General features: G+C 37.5%; 5 protein-coding genes and 2 non-coding genes across 7 annotated transcripts; 5 read left to right on the plus strand and 2 right to left on the minus strand.

Annotated features, from left to right (window-relative positions):
- Nucleotides 43–114, minus strand: TRNAM-CAU. The gene has a single exon. It is a non-coding gene; the product is annotated as a tRNA-Met (tRNA).
- TRNAM-CAU lies at nt 1,176–1,247 on the minus strand. The gene has a single exon. It is a non-coding gene; the product is annotated as a tRNA-Met (tRNA).
- Nucleotides 2,356–5,088, plus strand: LOC18785935 (NDR1/HIN1-like protein 2). The gene is made up of 2 exons (XM_020556589.1): nt 2,356–4,153; nt 4,699–5,088. Exons 1-2 carry the CDS (start codon nt 3,408–3,410, stop codon nt 4,712–4,714), a joined length of 762 nt encoding a protein of 253 aa, XP_020412178.1. The 5' UTR covers nt 2,356–3,407; the 3' UTR covers nt 4,715–5,088.
- LOC18786708 (ubiquitin-conjugating enzyme E2-17 kDa) lies at nt 7,964–11,342 on the plus strand. Its single transcript, XM_007218499.2, has 4 exons — nt 7,964–8,215; nt 9,011–9,138; nt 10,412–10,516; nt 10,953–11,342. Exons 1-4 carry the CDS (start codon nt 8,146–8,148, stop codon nt 11,094–11,096), a joined length of 447 nt encoding a protein of 148 aa, XP_007218561.1. The 5' UTR covers nt 7,964–8,145; the 3' UTR covers nt 11,097–11,342.
- Nucleotides 13,879–15,214, plus strand: LOC18785136 (pathogenesis-related genes transcriptional activator PTI6). The gene has a single exon (XM_007219250.2). The coding sequence runs from the start codon at nt 14,043–14,045 to the stop codon at nt 14,904–14,906; it is 864 nt and encodes a 287-aa protein (XP_007219312.1). The 5' UTR covers nt 13,879–14,042; the 3' UTR covers nt 14,907–15,214.
- On the plus strand, nt 18,333–19,684 carry LOC18785861. The gene is made up of 2 exons (XM_007220071.2): nt 18,333–18,897; nt 19,010–19,684. Exons 1-2 carry the CDS (start codon nt 18,667–18,669, stop codon nt 19,475–19,477), a joined length of 699 nt encoding a protein of 232 aa, XP_007220133.1. The 5' UTR covers nt 18,333–18,666; the 3' UTR covers nt 19,478–19,684.
- On the plus strand, nt 20,101–24,248 carry LOC18786682 (mitochondrial carrier protein MTM1). The gene is made up of 10 exons (XM_007218044.2): nt 20,101–20,487; nt 20,849–20,923; nt 21,013–21,138; nt 21,760–21,819; nt 21,968–22,138; nt 22,629–22,728; nt 22,946–23,037; nt 23,147–23,296; nt 23,481–23,539; nt 23,651–24,248. Exons 1-10 carry the CDS (start codon nt 20,260–20,262, stop codon nt 23,781–23,783), a joined length of 1,194 nt encoding a protein of 397 aa, XP_007218106.1. The 5' UTR covers nt 20,101–20,259; the 3' UTR covers nt 23,784–24,248.

Consider the following 24,458-nt stretch of genomic DNA (forward strand, 5'->3'; position numbering starts at 1 on the left):
AATTTGGGTGAAGTGAAAAAAAGTTAAATCGGAAGCTACTCATATCAGAGCCAGGTTTCGATCCTGGGACCTGTGGGTTATGGGCCCACCACGCTTCCGCTGCGCCACTCTGATTGTTGAGATAAACTGTGTTCAATATTATATTTAAATAATTAGTAAGACTCTGTGTCTTGTTTGCTCTCCTTTCCCGACTGTAAATATCGTGACTGTCCTAAACCCAGAACCAATGTTGCACGATGGCCCCTTCTCCTCGTTAGATGCTTTACTTTCCCTTCTCAATTTAATTCTTGAAAAAGCAATTGGTCAAAAATGTTAATAACTTAGTTGGAGCAATCACATAAATCTTTCTCTGTTAAATCTGTCCAGTCAATGATATTGCTGAAATATAATGTTTCCCTCCCTCCCTCCCTACTTTTTCTATCTGTCCTTCTTCTCGAGTGTGCCTGAAAAATAATGTAAGGCTCCCTTAATGGTTTGGTTGGTTTCACGGTCACTTTCATTAACATCCTTTTTCTTTGTATTATAATATCTCTCATTTAGGACCTTATAATGCTGAGGACACTGTGGAGAAAATATGCAGGCGAAGCTTGGGCAATACAAGGAGCAGTTCTGCCTAACGTTGATCAAACTAGAGTAGGAAAAATTCATGAATTCCATATGCGGCAGCATGATTGCGAGAGATTCCTCCAGATTCTCCTTTGGGTATGTACGTACATGTACAGGGAGGAGCTTAGATTAATTTCCTATGCTCTTCTGCTTCTTTTTAACAAGTTTCTCATCTCATTGTTGTTGTTTTTAATCTTAATTTTATGGGTTAAACATTTGGTTGTTACTACATACATGTACAGTTGATTGATGTACTAATATAGAAGAAGACTGGCAAGCATTCAAATCTATGCCTCACACGAGCTGCCTACCAAGTAGCAAAGCCAGTACCAAATACCAATTCTATGGGCTTATCTTAATGATAATGCTTAAAGGGAAATTAAAATTAGATAGTTTCCTAATCATGATAGTAAAAAAAAAAGAAAAAAAAAAGGTATTAGACACTGATGAATTGGGTGTAGTTGTGATGTGAAAGAAGGTAATGTTGAAAAAGGAAATATAATTAGCATAAAGGAAAAATATTGCAAAAATTGGGCCCACAAAAAAAGGTTTAAATCGGAAGCCGCTCATATCAGAGCCAGGTTTCGATCCTGGGACCTGTGGGTTATGGGCCCACCACGCTTCCGCTGCGCCACTCTGATTGTTGAGATAAGTTTTGTTCAATAATATATTTAAATAATTAGTAAGACTAAGAAATGAGTTTATTTAGAACAGTCTCTCATTGTTTGCTCTCCTTGTCCTTTCCCGCCTGTAAATATCGTGACTGTCTTAAACCCAAAACCAATATTGCACGATGGCCCTTTCTCCTCGTTAGATGCTTTACTTTCCCTTCTCAATTTAATGATTGAAAAATCAATTGAATCTAATTTTATAAATTCAAAAACAGATTTTTAGTAAGCTCATTTTTAAAAATCTAAACTAGAAACTAAAAAATTGAAATTTTATAGCTCTCTCTCTCTCTCTCTCTCCACTAAAATTGATAGAGTTTATGTCTCACATCTTTTTCTTTTCTTTTGTTAATTTCAATTTGGGGATTAGAGTTTTTGATTTTTTTTATTTTAATTTCAATTTTGTTTAGATCTTAAAAATAGTTTGGAGTTCAATACCAAACAAGTTTTTAGATCACTATTTGAAAACTCATGTTTTAAAAAAGAATCATAATTTTTTAGTTTATTTTTTTTAGTAGAATACCAAACAGAGCCTTAATAACTTAATTGGATCCACCATATAAATATTTTGCAAATTTTTCCACTAAATATTATAAATATATTTAAACTTACAAGGAACCACATGTAAATTGGGGGAGCCAAGACCCTCGTATGTGGCTCCGTCAATAAGGATCACAAAAATAATAATGTAAATAGCAAATCAGAAAACATGTTATGGCGTAAAAATCTTGAACAAGACTCAGTTTTTGTCCAATTAAAATTGGAATTAATTGGACTATTTATTTTGGTAATTAATGAATTGGAAATCTGTCACCATTGTTGTTGATATTACTTATCAAGTAGTCAAATAAGTTCATATGAGCACGCAAATGAGCTATACCTTTGGGAAGAAAAAGAAACCCGAATAGTAACACATAAATAATTGCCACTCTATAATTTGCCTCTTCAACCATCACTTCAAAATATTATGTTATGTGGTCGAGATGCCTATTATGATTGCATTACGTACTATAGTAGCTTGCTTCAGCCGAAATCATAGGTTGATGTTTGCATGCAAACCCTAAATATCTATATATATATAAACTTCTATGATCGAAAAATTATAATTTTAATACGTGACAACCTGCGTATTAAATTTATCAACACATTTTATGGGCTAAACATTTGATTGTTATCACATACAGTAATTGATATATAGTTCTCAACTAATACATAGGAAGACTGGCAAGCATTCAAATTGAGTTTTAAATTTGCATCTGTGGTGGTGGGTGGGTGGCGGACTAAATTTTCTGCCGGAGCCTCTCATTTTCAACTTCAAGCCTCACCTTTTGTTGTTCTTGATGGTTAGATTTTTTTTTGCTTTCATTCTTACCCTTTGAAATGAAAAAAAAAAAAAAAAAAAAAAAAACTGTTTTTAAATTCTATCGTACACCAGCCTTCCCCGGTTTTTGGCCATTCAAGCATAACATTCAACCAACGAAGCAACCCAACGATTTCACGAAAAAAAACCATTTCATCAAAAAATCACCACCAAATGTCCAAAATTCATAGGGCCAGGTCAGAATCTAAACGGCGCGCGTGAATATCGCGTTTAAATTGCAGGAGCCCCGACCCGACTGAATGACCCACTGGCCCAACCTTACTGCTTACCCGTCCCTGTCTCTCTATCCCTATCTCTTTTATCTCCTTCTCGTAAATTGAACGACCTTGTCTTCCTGATCCCATTTTCCGAGAAACAAGAACAACAAAAAAACGAAAAAACCCTTCGCTTCCTTTTTTCTCCATTCATCATCTTCCCCACAGATTTCACAACCCATTTGATATTTTCCTCTTTGCACCACATTCATCAGGAATTCTGAAATTTCAAATTCCTTTGTTTTAAAAAAAATGTGCTGCCACTCTCTTCTTGTTCATGTCCATTTGTAAGGTTTTTTTCCCCCTTTGTCCCTGTCCTTGAGATTAATTTCAATACCCACTAATCGAATTCCTTTGAAAATCAATTCACATTCATAAATTAGTCGCAATTTGTCTGCAAATTCATTCAATCTCAATCGCATTTTGAGGTTCTCTGTTTTTTTTTCCTCTGCAAAATTATCCGAAACAGAGGAACCACATTTAAGAACAGAGAAATAAATGGCCCAACAATCCCCGGTTAAACCGGTGCTCCAGAAACCACCGGGTTACAGGACCCCAAACTACCCGGCCCAACCCGTACCAGGTCCGCCGCCGCCGCGAAAACCCGTCTACCCGCCTACTCTCCGCCAAAAGCAGAAAAAACGAGGGGGCAGCTGCTGCAAAATATGCTGCTGCGTCTTCTGCGCCTTCCTCCTCATCGTCGTCATCCTCGTCGCCCTCGCCGGCGGGATCTTCTACCTCCTCTTCGACCCGCGCCTCCCGGCCTTCTACTTGATATCGTTCCAGATCCCCAAATTCGACGCCGTTTCGAAGTCCGACGGGACCCACCTCGACGTCCAGGCGGTGACGAGCGTGGAAGTGAAGAACCCAAATCCCAAATTGGACATTTACTACAGCGAAGGGTTCGAGATGTCGCTGAGCATCGGGGACGAGAACGACGGCGGATTGGGGATAGGTACGAAGGAGGTGAAGGGGTTTACGCAGCGGCACCGGAACACGACGTACGTGAAGGTGGAGAGCGGGGTGAGGAACAAGGTAGTGGAGCAGCCGGTGGGGAAGAAGCTGCTGGGGCAGTTCAAGAGCAAGGAGATAAAGGTGGCGCTGGAGGGGAAGACGAGGGTTGGGTATGTGATCCAAGGGTGGAGGGTGGGGACGATGCAGATCAATGTGTTGTGTGGTGGTGTGAGGTTGAAGAATGTGGATGCTGGAGACATGCCCAAGTGCACCATCAATGCCTTCAAATGGTATGCAATTTTGTTTTAATTTTTGATTTTTGATTTTGATTTTTGCATGTGCCTTCATGTTTTAGATTTTCGTAGTTAATAATAACATTTCTTTAACTGTTAGGGTTGACGGGTTCACTTTTTCTTAATAGGAATTATTACCTTCACAAATTACTTGAAAATAATGGGTTCAAGTCAATGGTATCTGAATGGCAATCAGAACAAGATTAGCAAAATATAAATTACAAGAGATCGGGTGTCACAAGATCAAATGGTTATTGACGTAATTCATATAGACAAGACGACAGTTGTAACATAATTTTTTTTTTTAAAAAAAAAAAAAACAAGATGAGTCGAAGTAAACTATAGTAAGTTGTATTAAATCTTTTTTTTTAAAGGCAACTTAGGTTCATGATCAAACCCTTTTGTGTAGATTTCCTCGTATGATTCTCTTCGCATGTGTCCGTATATTTAGCAGCGTGTACTATTCAAGTTGATGCGTCAAATTGAGTGTTGAATACACTAATGATCTTAATTAATTTCTGGGTTTGCTGATTTGATTGCAGGATCAACATTCGTTGATATGTGTCAAGGCTGATGGTAGAAGAGAGAGTTGGTCAGCTGGAGGATGCTGCAATTTTTCAAGCCCACACATTTGTTACCCAAAGAGTAAAGAATGGATTATCTCCCTAATCTATCTTCAATATTTATAATGAGCCTTTACAAAAAAAAAAAAAAATTGGAGGGAGCAAATATCATCTTAAAAACAGGCTAACATTTGTCCCTGTTTAAGCTTTGGATCATTCTGATGCAATTGGAATATCAGTTAAGAAGGGGCCTGGGAATTGAGTTTTATTTATTTATTTGTTTAATTTAATTATTTATCAGTTTCATTATTCTTCTTCTTTTTTTTTTGTTTCCTTCATATTATAAAGCTTCTTTCTTATGGTTGTTGATGGATTGGAAGTTGGAGTCCTTGGGTTCTTGCCATCTGCATTTCTTGTAGGAAAAAAAAATGATAAATAAAAAAGTAAACATATAAGGTGTAACAACTCTTTTCGTTCCTGTTGTAAAATAAGGTGTAGCATCTTTTTATTGATGTGGTAAAATTGGGAGACAAACTTATGGATGGTGCAAAGAGTGCCTGCGTCGTAAGGGAAATGAAGCAAAGACCATAAGACAGTGATGGTATATCTGTTTCTCTTTAATGTAAAATAGTTATTGAGCAAGGTAATTAAACATAATTCATAAAGAGTTGTGCATAAATGAGGCAAGAACTTATTAAACTTGTAGAGTTCAAAAATATGGAAGGATGACAGAGGAAATAAATCAAATGGGTATGAAAAGTAGAAGAAGCATTGTTAATCGAACAATTCATAGTATGTGTATCTCCTTGCTGGTAGTGTGCTTGAGTTTTATGTTGTAACCTGCCAGCCATTCATTTGGATGCTGAATGCTGGTGTCTGCTTGGAACTTTAGAGCTCATGTTGTTTTATAAGAGTCAATTTGTAATTTAGTTGCAATTTTGCATGGTTAAAATTATAGAATTGGAATTGGTGCTATTTGTTTTAATTTTGGAGTGGAAGCTGAATTGTGGAATTATATTTTAAGTTTGCATTAATTTAGGATTGAAAATACTGATTGTAAGATTAGGCCCATTCATCATGGCATTGAGCCGTCCCTTTTATTTAGATTTGAGTTTTCATCTTACATAAATTTATGACGTGTTTATTAATCAAGAATTTGAATTATAATTAGAAATTGAATTTCAATTATAGAGGATTCATGTGTTTACTTCATATCAAGTAATTATAAAGTAAGTGGGGTCCCACAAAATATTCCTAATTTTGGAAGAATTCAATTCTTAGGTGGGAAGTGGTATTCTAATTTTTTTTTATAAATGAAAAGTGATGGTATTTATTCAATATGGAAAGTACAAGTACAAAAGCCGGGTTATGTCGTCAGGAATTAGGCGAGTGTCTCTACACTAATGGATTTGGACGTCGGGCTAACAAAGTAGCCGTACCCGCTTGACTGCAAAGTAGGAGCAGGAGCCTTACCTCAAGTAGAGTGCCACCCCATCCCCCTCTGAACATGCCCGAAAAAATTTCTAGTTACAATAATCAAATAAGAGATCAATGATGAAGTCTGGTGGTTCCTCGAACCAAGTGGCAACTGTGCCTATATTCCGAGCAAAGCATGCCATTCTATCAACCACCCTATTTGTAGTATGACAGATGTGGGTAATAACATCTCCAATGATCGAAGACAATAAGCTTTTGGTGTCTTCCACTATAAGATCGATAACAGATCGATCTGTAGTGGTAGTCCTCAAAGCACTGACGATCTGGAGAGAATCGCTCTCGATGATATAATTAGTAAAACCCCTTTCCAACGCCAATATTGCACCTTCACGGGTAGCAATCGCCTCAACTTGTACTGCATAGTAGATGTGTCGACGTGTAGGGCTTTTCCCTCAACAAATGCACTAATAGAGTCCCTTACCACAAGCCCCACACCGCCTTCAGCTGTACTTGCTACCTAGGAACCGTCGACATTAATCTTCACACAACCCAGCTGCGGCTTGGTCCAGTTATATACCGTTGCAATAGGGGTAGTAGAACCATATGGGTTGGCCTAGGCGCGGGCAAAGGCAGACAGTTGTTCACCAGCCCTGTAGCATACTTTGTCCAATTTCCATATGATTTTAGTGAACCGCTTCAATAGAAATTCAAAATCTACGGTCATCTCCAATAACAGGCTAAATTCTCAAATTTAGCCATTTCACACAAAAATACCCATCTTCAGCAATTGGGCTAAATGTGCCATGTCACAGGGCCAAACCCAATCAACTAAACAAAAGGGCCAAATGTGGCCTAGTTCTTGAATGGGCTATATCTTATTTTATTATTTCTTGTTTTTAAATTAATGTATTGTTGTTGTTTTTAAATTAAAGTTTTAGTTTCTTGGGCGGGCTGTTGTTGTTTTTAAATTAATTGTACCTTATCGAAAATATTTGTCTTTTCTAAAATCCTATAAGTGGATGTCAAAAATCCTGTCCAAAAATAATTTTTTTCTTCTAAAATAAATTTAAATATGGTCTAAAATTGTACTTTAATTAAATTATCCAATATATTTAAAGAATATGCTAAAAACTAATAAAATATTGAGGGGCTATGATTTAGCCATGCACTGTTGGAGACGATAAAAATATTGCCCAACATTATTCCTTAGAAAATTATAAATGATGGGCTATATTTAGCCCTCCACTGTTGGAGATGACCTAACTCTTGTCAATCTATATAATTTAGTAAACAACTTCAATAGGAATTCGAAATCTAATTTTTCTCAATCCAATTCCTTCTTAATTTAATTCATCCTCAAAATAGTTCCTCTTAATTTGATTACAGATTAGTAAACATACCGTTATAGTAATTTTAAACTACCGTTTTTATTAAAAAGAAATCAAGTTATACTCTAGGCAAGAAATATCGAAGTGTTGCAGGATTACTCCAATCCAAGCCTAACTCCAGTTAACCTGAACCCAGATTAGAGCCCAAGTTGTAAAGGTTGGGTTAGGGTTTGATCCTCGAACCTGCCCGAGTTGCCCAAGTGGTCAAATAAATAGTCGGAGTTTTGTAGGTCCAGTGGGTCCTACAGAACCACCCATTTGAGGTAAATATGATTAAAGCACTTTCCAAATCCAACCACCACCGTTGAAATTCATAATCAAACAGTAGTCATCAAATAAACGGCCATAAATTAATCTCAATTCCATAGAATCATATTCACATAAAGGCAGAACCTCTTGGAATCTCTCTCTCTCTCTCTCTCTCTCTCTCTCTCTCTCTCTCTCTCACGCACATACTGACAATACAATATTTTATTCATATATCTCTGTCTCTTGCTCTTCCATCTTATTATTGTACACTTCGTCCAGTTCGTTCTCTTTTCTTTTTCCCTTTAAGCTCTTTTCCTTCCTTTAGATCCGTTACGATCTAAGAGGTTCATCCATGGCTTCAAAACGGATCTTGAAGGAGCTCAAAGATCTCCAGAAGGACCCCCCGACCTCTTGCAGCGCAGGTACAATCTCCTTCTTCTTCAACCCATGTTTTTATTTTTATCTTTTCGTTGGGTTTTAGCGTTTACTTTCATTTTTCATGGTCCTAAGCTTCTCTCGAAGCTCGATCTGTGAATTTTCATTCTTTTGCAGATATGGGTCGTTGTAAAATGTTAGATTTTGCTATGTATTATGTTTGCCCGTTCGCTTGCTTGGTTTTGTTTGTGCTTGTTGCAGCTGAAGCTATTTTCTTTCAAAAAGAATTTTGGGTTGGGTGGAAATTATCGTTTTGATTACATGTTTACAGTGTTTGTGTTATTAAGGCAATGAAATATAGTATCTTTTCTTCATCACTGGTTCAGGAGGGATTTTGGGTTTGTTTTGCTTCAAATGTAATTTGTGGAAAAATTGTTGTAAAATTGTGAAGTTTTGGTGTTGTAATGTGCTAATTGAAATTTGACTTGAGCCATGCAGATAATTGTGTCAAGGATTAGAGTGCATACTATTTATTATATGAAGGAAATTGCAGCCTATGGTGAATTTGTCTTGGTTGATAATCATTGACCTGACATTGAGTTGTGTCCTAACTAAGACACAAAGATAAACAATTTTGTAGAAAGATTTTTTTCTTTCTTTCTGAATTTACTGAACTTTGGAAGTAAGAATAATTTATAGATAAACAGAGCCGTTTTGATTATTTCTAGTTGCTGAATAAGGCATGCATTTGAACGTTGTGTAATAAATTTATTTATAATAATATATTAGTAATTGTTTGCTATGAGACGATTTTGAGGTACACTACTTGTCTTTGATGACAGGGCCTGTCGCTGAGGACATGTTTCATTGGCAAGCAACGATAATGGGCCCCCCAGATAGTCCTTATGCAGGGGGTGTCTTTCTAGTTACCATTCACTTCCCTCCTGATTATCCATTCAAACCACCTAAGGTATGACATCAATTTTATTTTGCTTTATACAACAAGTTTCTAATTTAGTTTCATGCCAACCAATTGTGTTTTTGGTAACTTTTGCGCGCTCTCTCTCTCTCCACCCCTCCTTTTCCCTGACCCTTTCGTTTTGGTTTTTTTTTTTTCGGGGGGTTTGACTTTTAGTATTTATGCATTGTCCAGAGATCCAATGAATGATGTGTGAGGTCTTAAACATCAACAATAGCAGGAAAAATTATGTATTTCTGTTGAACTCTTCGAGAAAACTACTGGTTTGGTCTTAAACATCAACAAGATCAGAGAAAATTTGCTTCTTCCAAAGGAAGAGGAAAAATTATGTCATTCTGCCAATTGTTTTGGGAAACATCGGAAATTTTTGTCAGACTTTTTGAAAAAATACTGGTTTTGTATTTTATTTAAAATTTTATCAGTTTGACCAATGTTGAATTGAATCCCAAATCTACAACTCACTGTCTATGAAACTAGAACAGAAAAGGGAACCACATTTTATCAAATTAGTGATGTTAAGAGCAATAATAAGTTAGGCTGAATAACTTTTTGAAACCGTATCTGGTGTATAGAAAACGTTTAGATGGATGACAATAGGTCCAGGACATAGGCATAGTGACCTCTGAGCACAACCACTAGATCATGTTGTGGTATTGCAATACTGTAGTATTTGTGAATTCTTTATTGTGCCTTAAATGGTTGGGTGGAATAATCTTAATCATCCACAACTTTTTAATTTTCTGTCTATTTGTTTTTAGCATGTGGCAAAGTTGTTGCTCTTTGATAGGGAAGACAAAATTGTTTGCTTTGGTAGGTGGTGATGATGAAGTGTTTGTCCTATAAACTCTTAGATCTTCACGCAAGGGCTTATAAGACATTTGTATTATAAACTACTAAACAGTATGAGTATGTGTTTGAACATTCTTATTGTTATAAACATATAGGGCCAAGCCTTAGGCCCTCAAGTCAGGCATGTTGGCTTGGGTCTTGGACCGAGTCAGGAAACCTTGGCCTAGTCCTAGCGACTGCCCATTGTATTGGCGAGGCCGATTCTGTGTATGACTTTGGGCTCTGCTGGTCATGGCCTGAGAAAATACTCTTGATCCCTACAGGCACATTGGATCTTGGATCAAATTGATCCCTTGGGATGAAATTTTAATTGTGTATCATGTGTTATTGTCTCCAATGCTTTTGCTCAAAAATTCTAGAAACCACTAAACGAAATTTAAGTTGTTATATATCTGTCACCAAATTGTTTTTGCAGGTTGCGTTTAGGACTAAGGTCTTTCATCCAAATATCAACAGCAATGGAAGTATCTGCCTTGACATTTTGAAAGAGCAGTGGAGCCCTGCTCTAACCATATCTAAGGTTCTGATCTCTTAATGACCTTGTTATGATTTAATATGATATAGGTTTTCAATTTCCCTAGTCCACATGGATCCAGCGTGGTGATTACCATGAAGAACCCCACAGATCCCATATTTTCCATGCTGAAGTCCAGATTGTGGTGTGTCTGGTTAAATACTTTGTCCAGCATCTTTTTGGGAAGTAGGCTTACTAGGAAAATTAGATGGGTACAAATTATTTATAAATTGATCTTCACCATGTACCCCTCATCTGGATTTCCATTCAGGAGCATATGCCACTGGATCTGCTCTCCATTGTTGTAGCAAAACATTTTGAGAGTGAGGGCACTGACTGGGAATGGCTCATTTGTTAATGCATGGTTGCTTTGTACCCTATTCACTCTTTTATATCTGCTGGTTTTTAAGAGGGTGGGAAAGGTTCTTGTTTCCTATTTCAGGTGTTGCTATCCATTTGTTCCCTGTTGACGGACCCAAACCCAGATGATCCCCTGGTGCCAGAAATTGCTCATATGTACAAGACAGACCGGGCAAAGTATGAGACAACCGCTAGGAGCTGGACCCAGAAGTACGCTATGGGCTAATGTGCTTTGTAGCGAGGGCATGTAGTACTTCGGCTTGTATTCCGTGTATTTCTTGTTATGTATAAAAGAAGTGTGGTCCGAACTTTTGTAATAGACATTGAAGAATAGATCTACATGTACACCTCGCAAATGATGACAATGTTTTAGGTGGTTTAATGGATACTTATCTTAGCAACTATGAAATATCAGCTGTTAATGTTCAATTTGCTGTCTATATGTGAAAGTAGAAGTTTGTTGACATTGAAACCTTACGTCCCGACGATGATTTGTTGTATGAGAATATATTAACCCTAATGCCAGAACTACTGTACTGGACAGCAGAACCAGGGGCTGCTACGACCATGAAATTGCAAAAAATTTGTTCCTTCCCTCTAGCGTCTGCGTGAAAGGAGGGCGTTTCCAATGCGTTTCCAATCTGCTTCATTTGCTTGAACATGATAGATTTTTCTGAAGAATGTTCCAAGACTACCTGGTTCAAGCAATACAGCTAAAACTTCCTTACAATGATCAAGCCTTTCTTCCGACAGTTTGATAATGATTTCAATTTTACTTTTTAGTTTTCATTTTTTGTACTAAAGTCCAGAGGAAAATAGAAGTGAGGATGAAATTGAGAGACGATGAGAGGGGAGGAATAACAAAAGTGAAAACAATTTCAAATAGATTTTCGTTTTTATTTTCACTTTCGTTATTCATTCATCCCATCCTTCCCTCTAATCTTAGCTCTCAATCTCATTTTCACTCTCATTCTCACTCTTTTTCCTCTATATTCTAGCACACAAAATGAAAATGAAAAACTAAAACCAATTTTAGAATTTTGTGCATGATTGGGGCCATTGACTTAAAAGAGTCAAGGTCCTAGAGGAAGACATTGTTTACGTCTCTCTCAGCCCTCCAAATTGGGAAAGGCCAGATGAAATGTTTGATAAATTTTTTTTTTTCCGATACTGAGTAATTAGTTTGAGTGCGACTCCTTCAAGTCAACCAAGTTGTGATTTTATTTCCTCTAATTTTCAGTCTTCAATGCTCCACTCCGAGAAAAAAACTGTCCATATTGAGAACTTTATTTGAAAAAAGTTCCCCTAGCTGTTAAGATGTTCTTCTATAAACCACATGTTTTTTGGCTTTCTTTCTACTTACCAAGTTTCAACTGGATGCATTATGTGCTATCAACACAATTCAATTCTTACTTCAAATAGTTTTGTTTTTTTGTTTTTTTTTAATGACATTTCTTATTGAGAAGGGCGATTGCACACTAGACTCACACACTACTCGGATACTAGGACTCGACCATGACCAGTTATGTGGAGAGCATTTGCTCCAAACCGTCCTTTGCTTCAAATAACATTTTTAATTTTTGAAATTTGAAGTAGATATAGGTAAGACAACTTTTCCACTTTTATTAAGAAAGATTGCTTATAAAAAGCTTTTATTTGAACATGGATTGAAAATAATGCCAAAGATTATGCATACACTAGAAAATAAAGTTCATAAAGGAAGTGAAACAGACAAGTAAGGAAATATCCTGGTTTTTGCATGCTGAAAACAAACCCACTTTTTTGCTACATGTTTCTCTTTCCAAGCAAAAAATCTGATCTCCTTGCCCATCCCCTGCCTTTCATGAAAATAGAGGCAATTTCTGTCAGGGCAAACCCCCCAAAATAAAGCCTTCCAAGTTTCAAATTAATTGGGAAAATATCAACCCAAAAAAAATAGGAAGAAGATTGAAAAGGAGCGTGATGTGTGGCAAGTTGACAGCAACAAATCAGAGCAGAGAAGAGCAAGTCTTTTCAGTTTCATTGAAGCCAATTCCCAAGCCACAAAATCCGTAAGTTTTACAGCCCAGATTGACCCAAATGATTTTCTTCCATTTTTATTTCTTATTTTAAAAAAATTCAGCATTAAATGAATGGTCTTGGTTGGTCAACGACCCATATTTTTGGAGTGACAGAATTTTAATTGATTTATTTTTTTAAAAAAAGCAGGAATATATAAATGGATGACTTTTTCTTTTTGGTGAAAATAAATTAATGACTTTCATCAAATAAGGTAACTGAGGAAAGGGATAACTAAGAGACAAATTTGTAGTTTTGTGGGAACTGGGAAATGTTTTTAAGTTGTTTCTTGGAGCGCAAGCATCAACGGGGCCCACAATATTAATTTATTGTCTTTTTTATGTCCTAGAAAACTTCAAATATTTTTCAAGCAATTCAAAATTAAAAACAAAAATCACTAGAGGTTGACTTCATTTATAAAAAATAAAAAATAAAAAATGGAAAATGGAAGAGCAGAAACTTGGTCGCCAAGCAAAAAATAACTTTTCCGTTGCTATATATCCATTTAATATTAGTTTTCTAATTTTGTTTTCCTATAAGAGATATATATATATATTCAAAATAAATATTTTAAATTTAATGTAAATCCATTCACCAAAAACTCGGACTTAACCACCGATCATAATCTATTTGATAAAGTATCCATGAAACGACGTTGTTTTAACTTTACATACCATAAACTCTTGCTTCAAAACGTCCCAGACGAAAAAAATGAACCCCAAATTTAAAAAACGAATCTTAATTAAAACGTGTTTTTTATTTGCTTGTTAATTATGAATGAAATTTAAAATTATTTAATTCCTTGTTAAAGAAAAAAAAAACATTCTTTTTTAATAAAAGAGGAAAAACGAAATTGTCGGAGGCTGCTAAGATACTCCTATAAAACTGCGATTCTTGGCATTTTGACTCCTCTGCTCTCTCTCTCTCTCTCTCTCTCTCTCTCTCTCTCTCTCTCTCTCTCTCTCTCTCTCTCTCTCTCTCTCTCTCTCTCAGCTCTTATTTATTCTCAGCTTTTACTTTTTCTTAATGCTTCATCAGTTACAGTTGCTCTGCAAATTTATCTTCTTCTTCTCATTTCATTTCTAGATTTTTCTCTTGGTCTGTTGCAACAGCCATGAATCGAACCAAGTACACGGAGCATCGAAACGTCACAACCAAGTTCGTCAAGACGCTCACCAAGCATTCCCCAGAATCCAATATCGTAGCCCCCAAAATCGTACGGATTTCCTTCACCGACGGCGACGCCACCGACTCCTCCGGCGACGAGGGCGAAGAACGAATCGTCGTGAAGCGCACGATTAACGAAATCAGAATCGAAGACTGCAGTGCTCCGAGGCTCTTCTCCAAGCCTAAGGCTCCGAGGTGCAGAGCAAATGACGAAAGCAACAATGTTTCCCCGAACGGGAAGAAGTTCCGAGGCGTACGGCAGAGGCGGTGGGGGAGATGGGCGGCGGAGATCCGAAACCCGACTAGCCGGGCCCGGGTCTGGCTCGGAACGTTCGACACGGCGGAGGAGGCCGGTTTGGCGTACGACAGAGCCGCCATTGCGTTTAAAGGACATCTGGCCTTCACCAATTTCATCAAGCCACCCGAAATCGCCGTTCCGGCCACTCCGGACAACGACTGCAAACCGATTTCTTGGGAAACGTCCCCCAACGCTGCTGTGATCGGCGAGTGCGATCACAGTCTTCGTTCTCCGACCTCTGTTTTGAGCCCCGGTGAGGCCGAAATCGAGTGGAGACCGGTTGGGATTTCGGAGCGAGATGATTTCGGGGCGTTTGAGTCTGAGTTTTTGCTGAACGATTGTTTTGAACCGGAAGCTCCCGCGCCGATATTTTTCGACGAAATGAGAGTCGTACCGGAAATGCTGTTAAAAGATGAAGATTTCTCCGATTTGTCGCTCGATTTCCGGTCGTGTAAGTGGGATGACGTGGAGGATTACTTCGAAGGTGCTTGTGATGAAAGCGGTGCGCTTTGAATGAAATGCTTCGACAGATTTGAGTGCCCGAGAGTGGTTTGAGTTTTGATCTACTTGTCAGTAAATTATGCTCTGTAGTTTATATAATTAAGTTAATTAATCACTTTGTAAATTTGTTTTGAAATTGAAGGCATGATGATGATGATCAGGAAAGAGTTTGAATGAATGATGCGAGATTTTGGCTTGATCCTATAATTTTTGATTTTTGCTGAAGTGGCGCCTGTGACTCGTATGAGATATTTGTTCGTTATGCCATATAAACCATAAACCGTTTATGGTGGGGGATAAATTATTCTAGTGACTTTAATTTTGCCAACACACCTGTACTTTGTTTTATTTAATTAATAAGAGTACTTCCGATAATGTAAAAAGTGCTTTCTAATCGTGTTTGACAGAAAATTATAAAAGCACTTCTAAATTATAGAAGCGCTTTTTGAAGAAGCACATACTATGTGCTTTCAAGAGTTTTTTCTGAAAACTCTTGAAAAATACTTATGAGCAAAAGTACTTTATCGAGAAGCACTCCCAAACGAGTCCTAAAACATTCAAGTTTCAAAACGAGTCCTAAAACATTCAAGTTTCGAGTTCACAGCTCTATCTCATTTTTACCATTTTACCGTTGAACTAATCCACATTCAAAGCTAAAGTTGTTTTCATGTTGAATGGTGCACCCACTAGTCATTTGAGAGACATTGGTTTTGCATTTTGTTTGGGTTGAAAGGGATTTATGAGTTTATTTTAATAAGTGAAACATAGCACGGCAGCATTAAGTCATTGACCCATATTGGGCACTCTGACTCTGATGAGAACACGTAACAGTGAGAGCAGACGGTGAATCAAGGGTGATGTTGGCCTTTGCCTTGCTCCAAACCCCAAAACCTAGAAACCATTATATTAAGCGAACAGTCTATAAGCCTAGTCCTAGACCTCTTGGAAAGGAAAAGGGTGAGAGGGGCCATTGCTTTTTCAGAAATTCCCAGACATTGTCAGCTTGCTTTTCAGGTGAAATCCCGGCATGTTTCTTGAATCTCCGGCCAACAGAACCTGTAAATCTTTTTCCTGGTCAAATTTTACACAAAAGGGTTCTTGCTACTTGCTGGGTTGTTGGTAATTTTAACGTTCAAAACACCTTTTTACTGTTGGTAAATTGCATCGTGAAATACGAGGTTTCGTTTCATACATCAGATAATCAGACCCACTTGCAAGTTGCATGCCTTCTCTGACTAGACTTTGTCTCTCCAAAGGAGATAAATTATGCTGTATTGGTAAAATCAGATCTTCTTCTTGCAAAACCTGTACTTGGGTTGGGTCCCTTTCTCTACTCTTTTTGTCCAATGAGAAATGTCATGCATCTCAATCCTTTGCAGTCCAAAATCTTCAATTTTTGTTTACTTAAAGTTAATCCCAGTGTTAGTTCAAGTTGGTATTTGGCAATCAAAAACTTACACCTATTTGGGAGACACTTTGTTTTTCTCACAATAAATGATCACGTATTAATCAAATATGTCAGAATTTTACTCTTTTACAAAGCTCGGTCCAATAATTCAAGTTCATAATGGTGCATACTATTGAGATTTATTTTGTTACTTGTGACTCAAGTCTCAACAGGTTGATCATTTCCAATAAGAAAGAGAGAGAGAGAGAAGGAAAAGTCAACAAAATAACTTAATACTAAGTCGGGGTCTGGGCTTGTTTAGCCCCACCCTACCTTGATACAAAGATAACAGTGTCCTTGCATACCCTTTTAAAACAAAACACTGAGGCAGAGCATAGCAGCTGCTTTAATATCCAATTTCCAAAGCTCTCTGAAAAACCAACTCAAAGGACAATAAATCAGATCTTCTTCTTCTTCTTCTTCAATTACAGCCCCTTTCCCAGTACAGTGGTCTCAATGGGCAAACGCCGTGTCTAGTGCAACGGATGTGGTCCTTGCGATAGTACCAATTCAATTTTGGATAATCTATCTCGTTCTCTTGGGTTTTAAACCCTACTTATAGCTTTTATTTATGTAAGCTAAAGTTTTTCATATAGTTGCAAACTAGAAATGTAAATCACCCAAGAGAATTAATCTCGGAATCATCTGCTTTGTGCATGGATCTTCTTCTACAATTCACGTTTTATCATTTGTACGATTCGAATGAAAGATATTATCGTACTTCCGTCAAAATTGTGAATGTCTTATTGTCTGACAATTTTGTCGTTATTTTTACTTATTAGGAGCTTAAATTGACAAGATGGTAAGATAATATGATAACATTATTGGACAAAATACCATAACCCTGCATATGTACATGTACAACTTAAAATCACTTTCACAGAAGATAATAGGTTAAGGCCTAAAAATGTGCAAACAAAAAAGTACAGGGATCATTCATCAAGTGACGGAGAGGACATAATTGCATCAAAAGTTTAAAAAAAGCAGGAAAAGCCAAGATTTTTGTTCCAAATACCTTTAAAATACAAGGTATGCTAATCTCTTTTTGACCCCAAAAGTTCATGAGAATGACATGGGATTAAGCCCACACCTTCAAGTTTACTGAGCCTGAGCCTGAACCATGCTCAATTTAAATTTACTATTTTAAGTTTGAAGTGGGCCACAAAATCTGAGGCATCATGGGAGAGGGAGCCCATGGAAAAGGAGGTATATCATTTGCAGAAGAAAACGGAGAGATCATATGAAATGTTTTCTCTCGTTTATCATAGAGATTTTTGAATATCAAAACAGGTGGGGTCAGTGTGGCCCATTCAACCTACCACCAAGAGCAACGATAGAGATTTGCAAATTGGAAGAGATCTTTGGGTCCATGCAAATGATGACCTTTTCAGTCTTGCTCTTCTTTTACCCTAATGAAATTTTTTGTCTCTTCAGGTTCCCATTGGTCGCATTGAAAATAGAATTCCATTTGTAAATATGTCGTTTGAAATTGTTTGACTGCATATGTTTTTGAGTGGTGATGAAGTACAGCAGCATGGTCAATGGTTTGTAGCTAAATTAGCAAAATTCAAATGGATCAGAGCTTCTGTTGTAGTTGACTTTGCTCCGTTTATACTCTGCTCTGCCTCATGCAATACCAGTCTGAGGAAGGCCCCAATTTGTCTCTCCCACAGAAATGAGTAGAGTTTGTTTCTGTAACCTCTCAACAAAATGAGTTGGTCACATGGGGCCTAAATTAATGGTGCACAGTTTTTAAATACAAGTTGCGTATTGCCATTAAACGAAATGATTGATGTTATGCAAGGGACTTGCAGCTCAGTTGATTAAGAGCATTTAACATTGTATTTGAGATCCTAAGTTCAATTTCCCTCTCCCTCAATATCGCTTTGTATAATAAATGCTATGATGCTATGCTACATGTATCACATACATAACACAACATAATGAGTGTTTATCAAAAAAAGAAAAAAGGACAAGAAGAAGAACGTGATGAGAGTGAGGGTGTGGGGGCATGACCAGCTAAGCCATTCAGTTTTTTCTGTAGTCAAATCTTCCCTTTGAAGAAAGAATAAAACCAACTAAGAAAAGAAGAAAGAAAAAGTGACCAAAATGATTGTCTGTCTGGAAACACCTAATGCAAACTATAACAGAAGAAGGGAAGGCCTACCCTTCATTATATTCCATGTGGTTTCAGGCTCTCAAGCCTCAACAACCACAGGGAAGAAAAGGGAAAAGCTGAGAAAATTGAACATGGTTGGTGAGCAAAGAATATTAAAGGGAAAAACATTGAAAACCACAATATTAGTGGGTTTTGATTGATGGGCAATGTCTTTGTTTGAGGGAGTTAAGAACGACCTGCAGTTTTCCCATCAAGACAGCATGGGCTTTCATGGCTGGCTCAACAATGAAACTAGAGAAAATAGCAGGTCTTGTAAATTCTGCTCAGAACCTGCTGGTTACTGTGATTTTGCAGAGGCCCCATTTGAGGAGAGGAAGAGGTTGGTTGACATTAGAAACTCAGTGAAGGAAGTTGAGAACATGTTCATGGTTTTACAGGTAAACATGCCCCTCAACATGATTTCGTCTTCTTTTTCTTTGCTCCTGCTTTTATGGATTGGCCAATTTGTCCATCCCCAAATTCTTTTTAACATTTGGCTATCTCATGCAGAGAATGGGTTCTTGGCAGCAGATGGACAGGCATGCAGCCTTCACCAATTTGGAAGAAAGCAGAGTAAGTCTATCAGCAAAGGTGGCAGAACATAAAGGAAGGGCACTTGATGTGGTGACAGAATTGAAAGCATGTTTTGGCAATGAAAACAATGTCCCTTTCAATTGGGATTTTAAAGAGACATTGAAAGAGAAAGCTGAACCTGCTGCTCACAGCAGAAGGTTTCTCACTGATTGCATTAGAAAGTTGTTCATCTCAAGGAAGTGGCAGAGAGTTGGTTTTGCTGTGAAACTGGTCATGGTGTCTGCTAGCATTTTCTCTCTAATGGCAGCTTATCATATCAGGCAATTACTATACAACAGCGCCAGAAAAAGGATCCCATTTGTGGCTTCCAAAGACGCAGGAAAAATTGCCAGTCTATTAACCATCTCAAAGAGCCCTCTTGATGTCTTTTGTGGCAGGGGATGATTCTTACTTCGATTTCACTCGTACTCGTACTTTGTTGTTGAGAAAAGTTTCCGGATTGTATCTCTTTGTCTTGGCTCTATAAAATTTTTTATTTATTTTTTTCATGTAACATGTGCTATCCACTTGTAAGAATAGAATAGGTAGTTATCATTTGTATGATACTGAAGAAATACTACTTTATATAATACATCCACTATTAAAATAAAATAAAAATACATATTAAAACTTGAATTGTGAATTAGCTAGGTACATATACATTCTTATATTTACATGAGACGCGAAAAATTGTCGATCCATATTTGATGGGTGAAAAATAAGAATTAACTTAATCAATTCAAGCCAACGGGATCTAGTCTAGTAAAATAGGACTGGAAACTCCCCTATAATTTAGACTATAACTTGTATTATATATATATATATATATATAATTTAACTTAATCAAACTATTGGGCTCAGTTTCAGACCAATTAAAATAAGTCCCAACTTTTTAGTGAGCATCTACATGAAGCCCATAGAAGCCAAGTGGGAGTTTTTCCAACTTAGACTTTTGCCCAACCAGAAAATTCTACGATAATGGTCCACATCCACAATTAAGAGGAGAAGACCATCAGCCCCAATTGTTTGGCGCCCTCAGCTCCACGCCAATTTCGCCACGAATCATAACAGCATCCCAACACATACGCAATAACGCAGCTCGCGTCTCTCCCACGAAAAATTGAAAATTCGGAAACTTTGAATATTGGAATAATACACTCGTCGAAAACATAGAGACACAGAGACGAATGGTGGCCTCAAGGCACGGCCTGCCTTCATGGATGAGCACAGCAGCTAGCAGAGTTGATTTTGAAGGAAACGTAGATACCATGTTCAAGGATGGCAAAGAACAGCGAAAGCAGCACCATGCCATGCGCGTATCTGATGCCAATTTGGGTTTTGGAGAGAGGGCTCTCTCTGCTGCTGGCGCCGCTTTTGTCTCTGCGATTCTCGTTAACCCTCTTGATGTTGCCAAGGTTCGCAATTTCAATTCCCCATTGGGTTCTTATATTATAATCTGTTCTGGGGACTTTTTGGAAGATGCCCATTTTTGGCTTTTCGTTTCTTCATCTTGTGGACGTTTTGTGTAGTAAAATTCCCATATGCTGTGATTAAGATTCTATTGTCTTCTTAAGAAACCCATTGAGAAGATCATATATGGTGGTTGTGAATTAATATAACGTTATTAATTTAAAAGTTGCCCTTTTGAAACTGATTCGTCTGTGCTTGATGAGATTAGTCATTTGTGAAGCTTGCATGCTTATAAAGTTCTCTACTTTAAGGTTTTCGTTATCAAAATTAATTGACTTTATGCGCCATTTATTGCATTACCTTCAGACAAGGTTACAAGCGCAGGCTGCTGGAGTTCCTTATCAGGGGCTATGTGGCGTGGCATGTTTTGAAACAAACACAGTATGTATGCAGTTGTTTTTTTTTATCGAGTTTATCTTATTTACTCTGCAACGAAGCATCTTTAGTAATGGCTTTGGGATTGTCTGTAGATGCTTCCAGATTTGAGATCTTCCACACCACGCACAAGTTCAGTACTTGGATCCAAGATCGTCTGCCCTCCAGACTGTAACCAGTATAAAGGAACACTGGATGTGTTGCTCAAAGTAATACGTCAGGTTGGTTGATGCAAAAACTTAAATATATAGTAGATTCTTCTCCCGAAAAGGAGTTACTTACGTTTCATTATGTGATAGATGACCTCTTGCTTGTGTAAAATTTCAAGTATCTATCCTTAAACAGCAACTTTTGCAATCCAGCAGATGTCATATTGTTTGGCAAAGCTTTGAACCTTACTGTCTGTTGTCATAGAGGCATGGGTTTTATATACTCACTTTCTCTTTGATTTATAGTGGAAAAACCTGAAAGTGCCGTGTGAAGTCTTAGATAGAGTAACTAGGTTTTTTTTTTTTTTTTTTTCTTTCTACGGTGGGACGAAGGAACAAGAGAAGTACCTAAAATATGCTGGATGGTAGATAATATTTCAAAGTGATTATTAAGCGAGTATTGCATCATATCATTTGACTGTATGCCAGTGCCACAAGGAAATTTGCGATGCCTTACATTACATGCATGGCATTTTCTTTTCATGTTTTAAGACACTTTTCAATGCCTTGTCCACCACATGCTTACTGTATCCCCATTAAGGGACTATTTGCTTATTTAGGTCATCACCTATGAGTTTGTAGGCAAATATTTTAATAATATTAGAGGGGTTTCACAGGAATAAATTGGTGCAGGAAGGATTTTGGAGACTCTGGAGGGGCACTACAGCAAGCTTAACATTGGCCATACCAACTGTAAGTCTCTCTCTTACCAAGGATTACCTCTTTCATCTAAATGGTTCCTTGCAGTGTTAGATCCAATGCTGTGGATGATGCAAGGTGGTATGCACTTTGTTCTGGAAATTGTGTTGCTGGTAGTTATTGTTTTATATTTGTCAATCAGGTGGGGATCTACATGCCTTGCTATGACATTTTCCGCAATTTGATGGAAGATTTCACGACTCAGAATGCTCCAAAAATGACACCATATGTCCCATTAGTTGCAGGGTCACTAGCACGATCATTAGCTTGCATCTCTTGTTACCCTGTTGAACTCGCAAGGACGCGCATGCAGGTATTTAATGATGTAGATTGATGTCATTTATCACCCTTTTACACTGTTCCTGACTTGTGAACTGGTATTCATCTCATATCCATAGGTTTTATGCTATCCCTGTCAAGACCTCTCGACCAATCCCATGAGTGTGATTTCAGTAACTATACAACAAATTATCTTAGTTAATGACCCGAATACAATAAAAAATTAGGATTTATTATTCAGGATCTATGACCTATTTCGGCAATGCAATTAACATCTGACAAGACAATGAATATTTACTACCTTGAATTTTTTTATTATCTAGGCTTACTTATTAATTATTATTTTTAACTTTATATCTTCTCTAAAGTATCTCGTACTTTGCAAATCATAGATGAAGTGCCCTTCAGGTATCTGCTTATCTTTAAGGTTACATAGTTGGAGAGAACTATTTTTATGCACAGGGTAGCCTTTTTCCCCCCCAAAATTGAAGTTTCTCATAGTGTGCCCTCTTCTTTAACCGCAGGCATTTAAGGAAGCCCGAGCTGGTGTGAAGCCTCCAGGAGTTTGGGGGACACTGAATGGGGTCATCAACCCTGTCAAGAGCAATAGCCTCCTTCAAAACTGTAAATGAACTCCTAATTATACTTTTGAGTTAGTTCTTTACTTCCCTATATCTCTTAAGCAATTGATTTGCAGCTGATCAAGATGATGTGATGATCATGTAATAACCTATAAATGACACCGGTTGATGCATACCTATCTTGTATTGGAATAGGTCTAAGGTTGCCTTTTAGTTAAGATAGGATTGTTGATGACTTTATTATTTTTCTTTTGTTACAGTACAAAACTCTCGCATCTTGTGGACTGGCCTCGGGGCGCAACTTGCTCGTGATGTTCCTTTTTCTGCAATATGTTGGTCAACCCTTGAGCCAGTGAGTTACACTATTTCAAGAAATTCAAAAGCTACCTTCTGGTTTCCTCTTATACCTTGCACTGGCAGGCGTAGACAACTTGATTTAATTATTTGCCCCTTCTGTGCAGATCAGGCGAAGAATTCTTGGTCTTGTGGGTGATGAAGCCAACGCAGCCAGTGTCCTTGGAGCAAATTTCTCTGCTGGGTTTGTTGCAGGGAGCCTTGCAGCTGCTGCTACATGTCCATTAGATGTGGCAAAAACCCGACGACAGATAGAGGTATCTCTCTATAATAAGCTTCACCCTGACTTTCTTTTCTCTTCTCTTGTATTGTACCGAAAGAAACAGAGAAGCAATCCTATAGACTAGACGCTACAGAAATTATTCATGAGAGTCGAGAGCACCCAAAATAGAAAAGAAAAAAAATTTCTATGCTTGTTTTTTAACAGTTTTCTTTTTGCAGAAGGATCCTGCAAGGGCATTGAAGATGACAACAAGAACAACTTTGCTTGAAATTTGGAGGTAGAAATCAAGTGCAATATAAACAATGAATTGCATTGTTGTTAATTCTGTAATAATATGTTCAAATGTTCTATGTTTTTAACCAACCATGGAACTTTTTGTTTCAAATAGGGATGGAGGGATGAAGGGGCTGTTTATGGGAGTTGCTCCTCGTGTTGGTAGGGCCGGTCCTTCTGTTGGGATAGTTGTCTCTTCTTATGAAGTTGTCAAGTATTTTTTATATTATAGACATCTGACTCAATGATTAAAAGTGACACATTCGTTGATCGTGGTTTTGGGATTCTGGTTTACTTGTACAAAGCTTACAAGGTTTTCAATCAGACACCTACCTTGAGAGGGTCACGAATTATGAGATTTCCTTTGTGGGAATCACAATGTTCCTGTCATGGTGGTGGAGAGGCTGCAAAAGCAACAGAACACAGGAATTTTGGAGAATAAAAGATCGTCTTCATGGAGCCTGGGAATGCCAGGATTTAAAGTTTTTCCCTTCTATACTTTCAGTCTTTGATTGCAGCACAGTAGTGCAAATGTTTTCTTTGCTGCAATACAAGATAAATTGTTGATATCCAAGTTCTTTTCAAACTTTCTTAAGCTTTGGGTTGATATAACCAGCTGTATTTTCAAATTGTTGATATCATTCAAACTCAGAGAAAAAAGTGATCTATAATTGAAGTTCAAATATAATGCAAACAGTGACTTTATTTATTCAGTGATTTTAAGTACGCTAATGGCAATCGAAAAAATTTGAAAGTCAATGGAGTAATGGAGTCCTCATCCATTATGGATAGGAGTTGCTCTGGGAACTCTCATGGGAGTTGAAGAAGGATGCATTGGGGTCTCAATGCCACAGCCATATGGAACCTCTGCCAAGTTATCAGAACTGAAAGCACAACTCCGGTGATCAACAGTAACAATCTTC

The sequence above is a fragment of the Prunus persica genome, chromosome G2 (assembly GCF_000346465.2).
Source record: "Prunus persica cultivar Lovell chromosome G2, Prunus_persica_NCBIv2, whole genome shotgun sequence".
NCBI classification, from domain to species: domain Eukaryota; kingdom Viridiplantae; phylum Streptophyta; class Magnoliopsida; order Rosales; family Rosaceae; genus Prunus; species Prunus persica.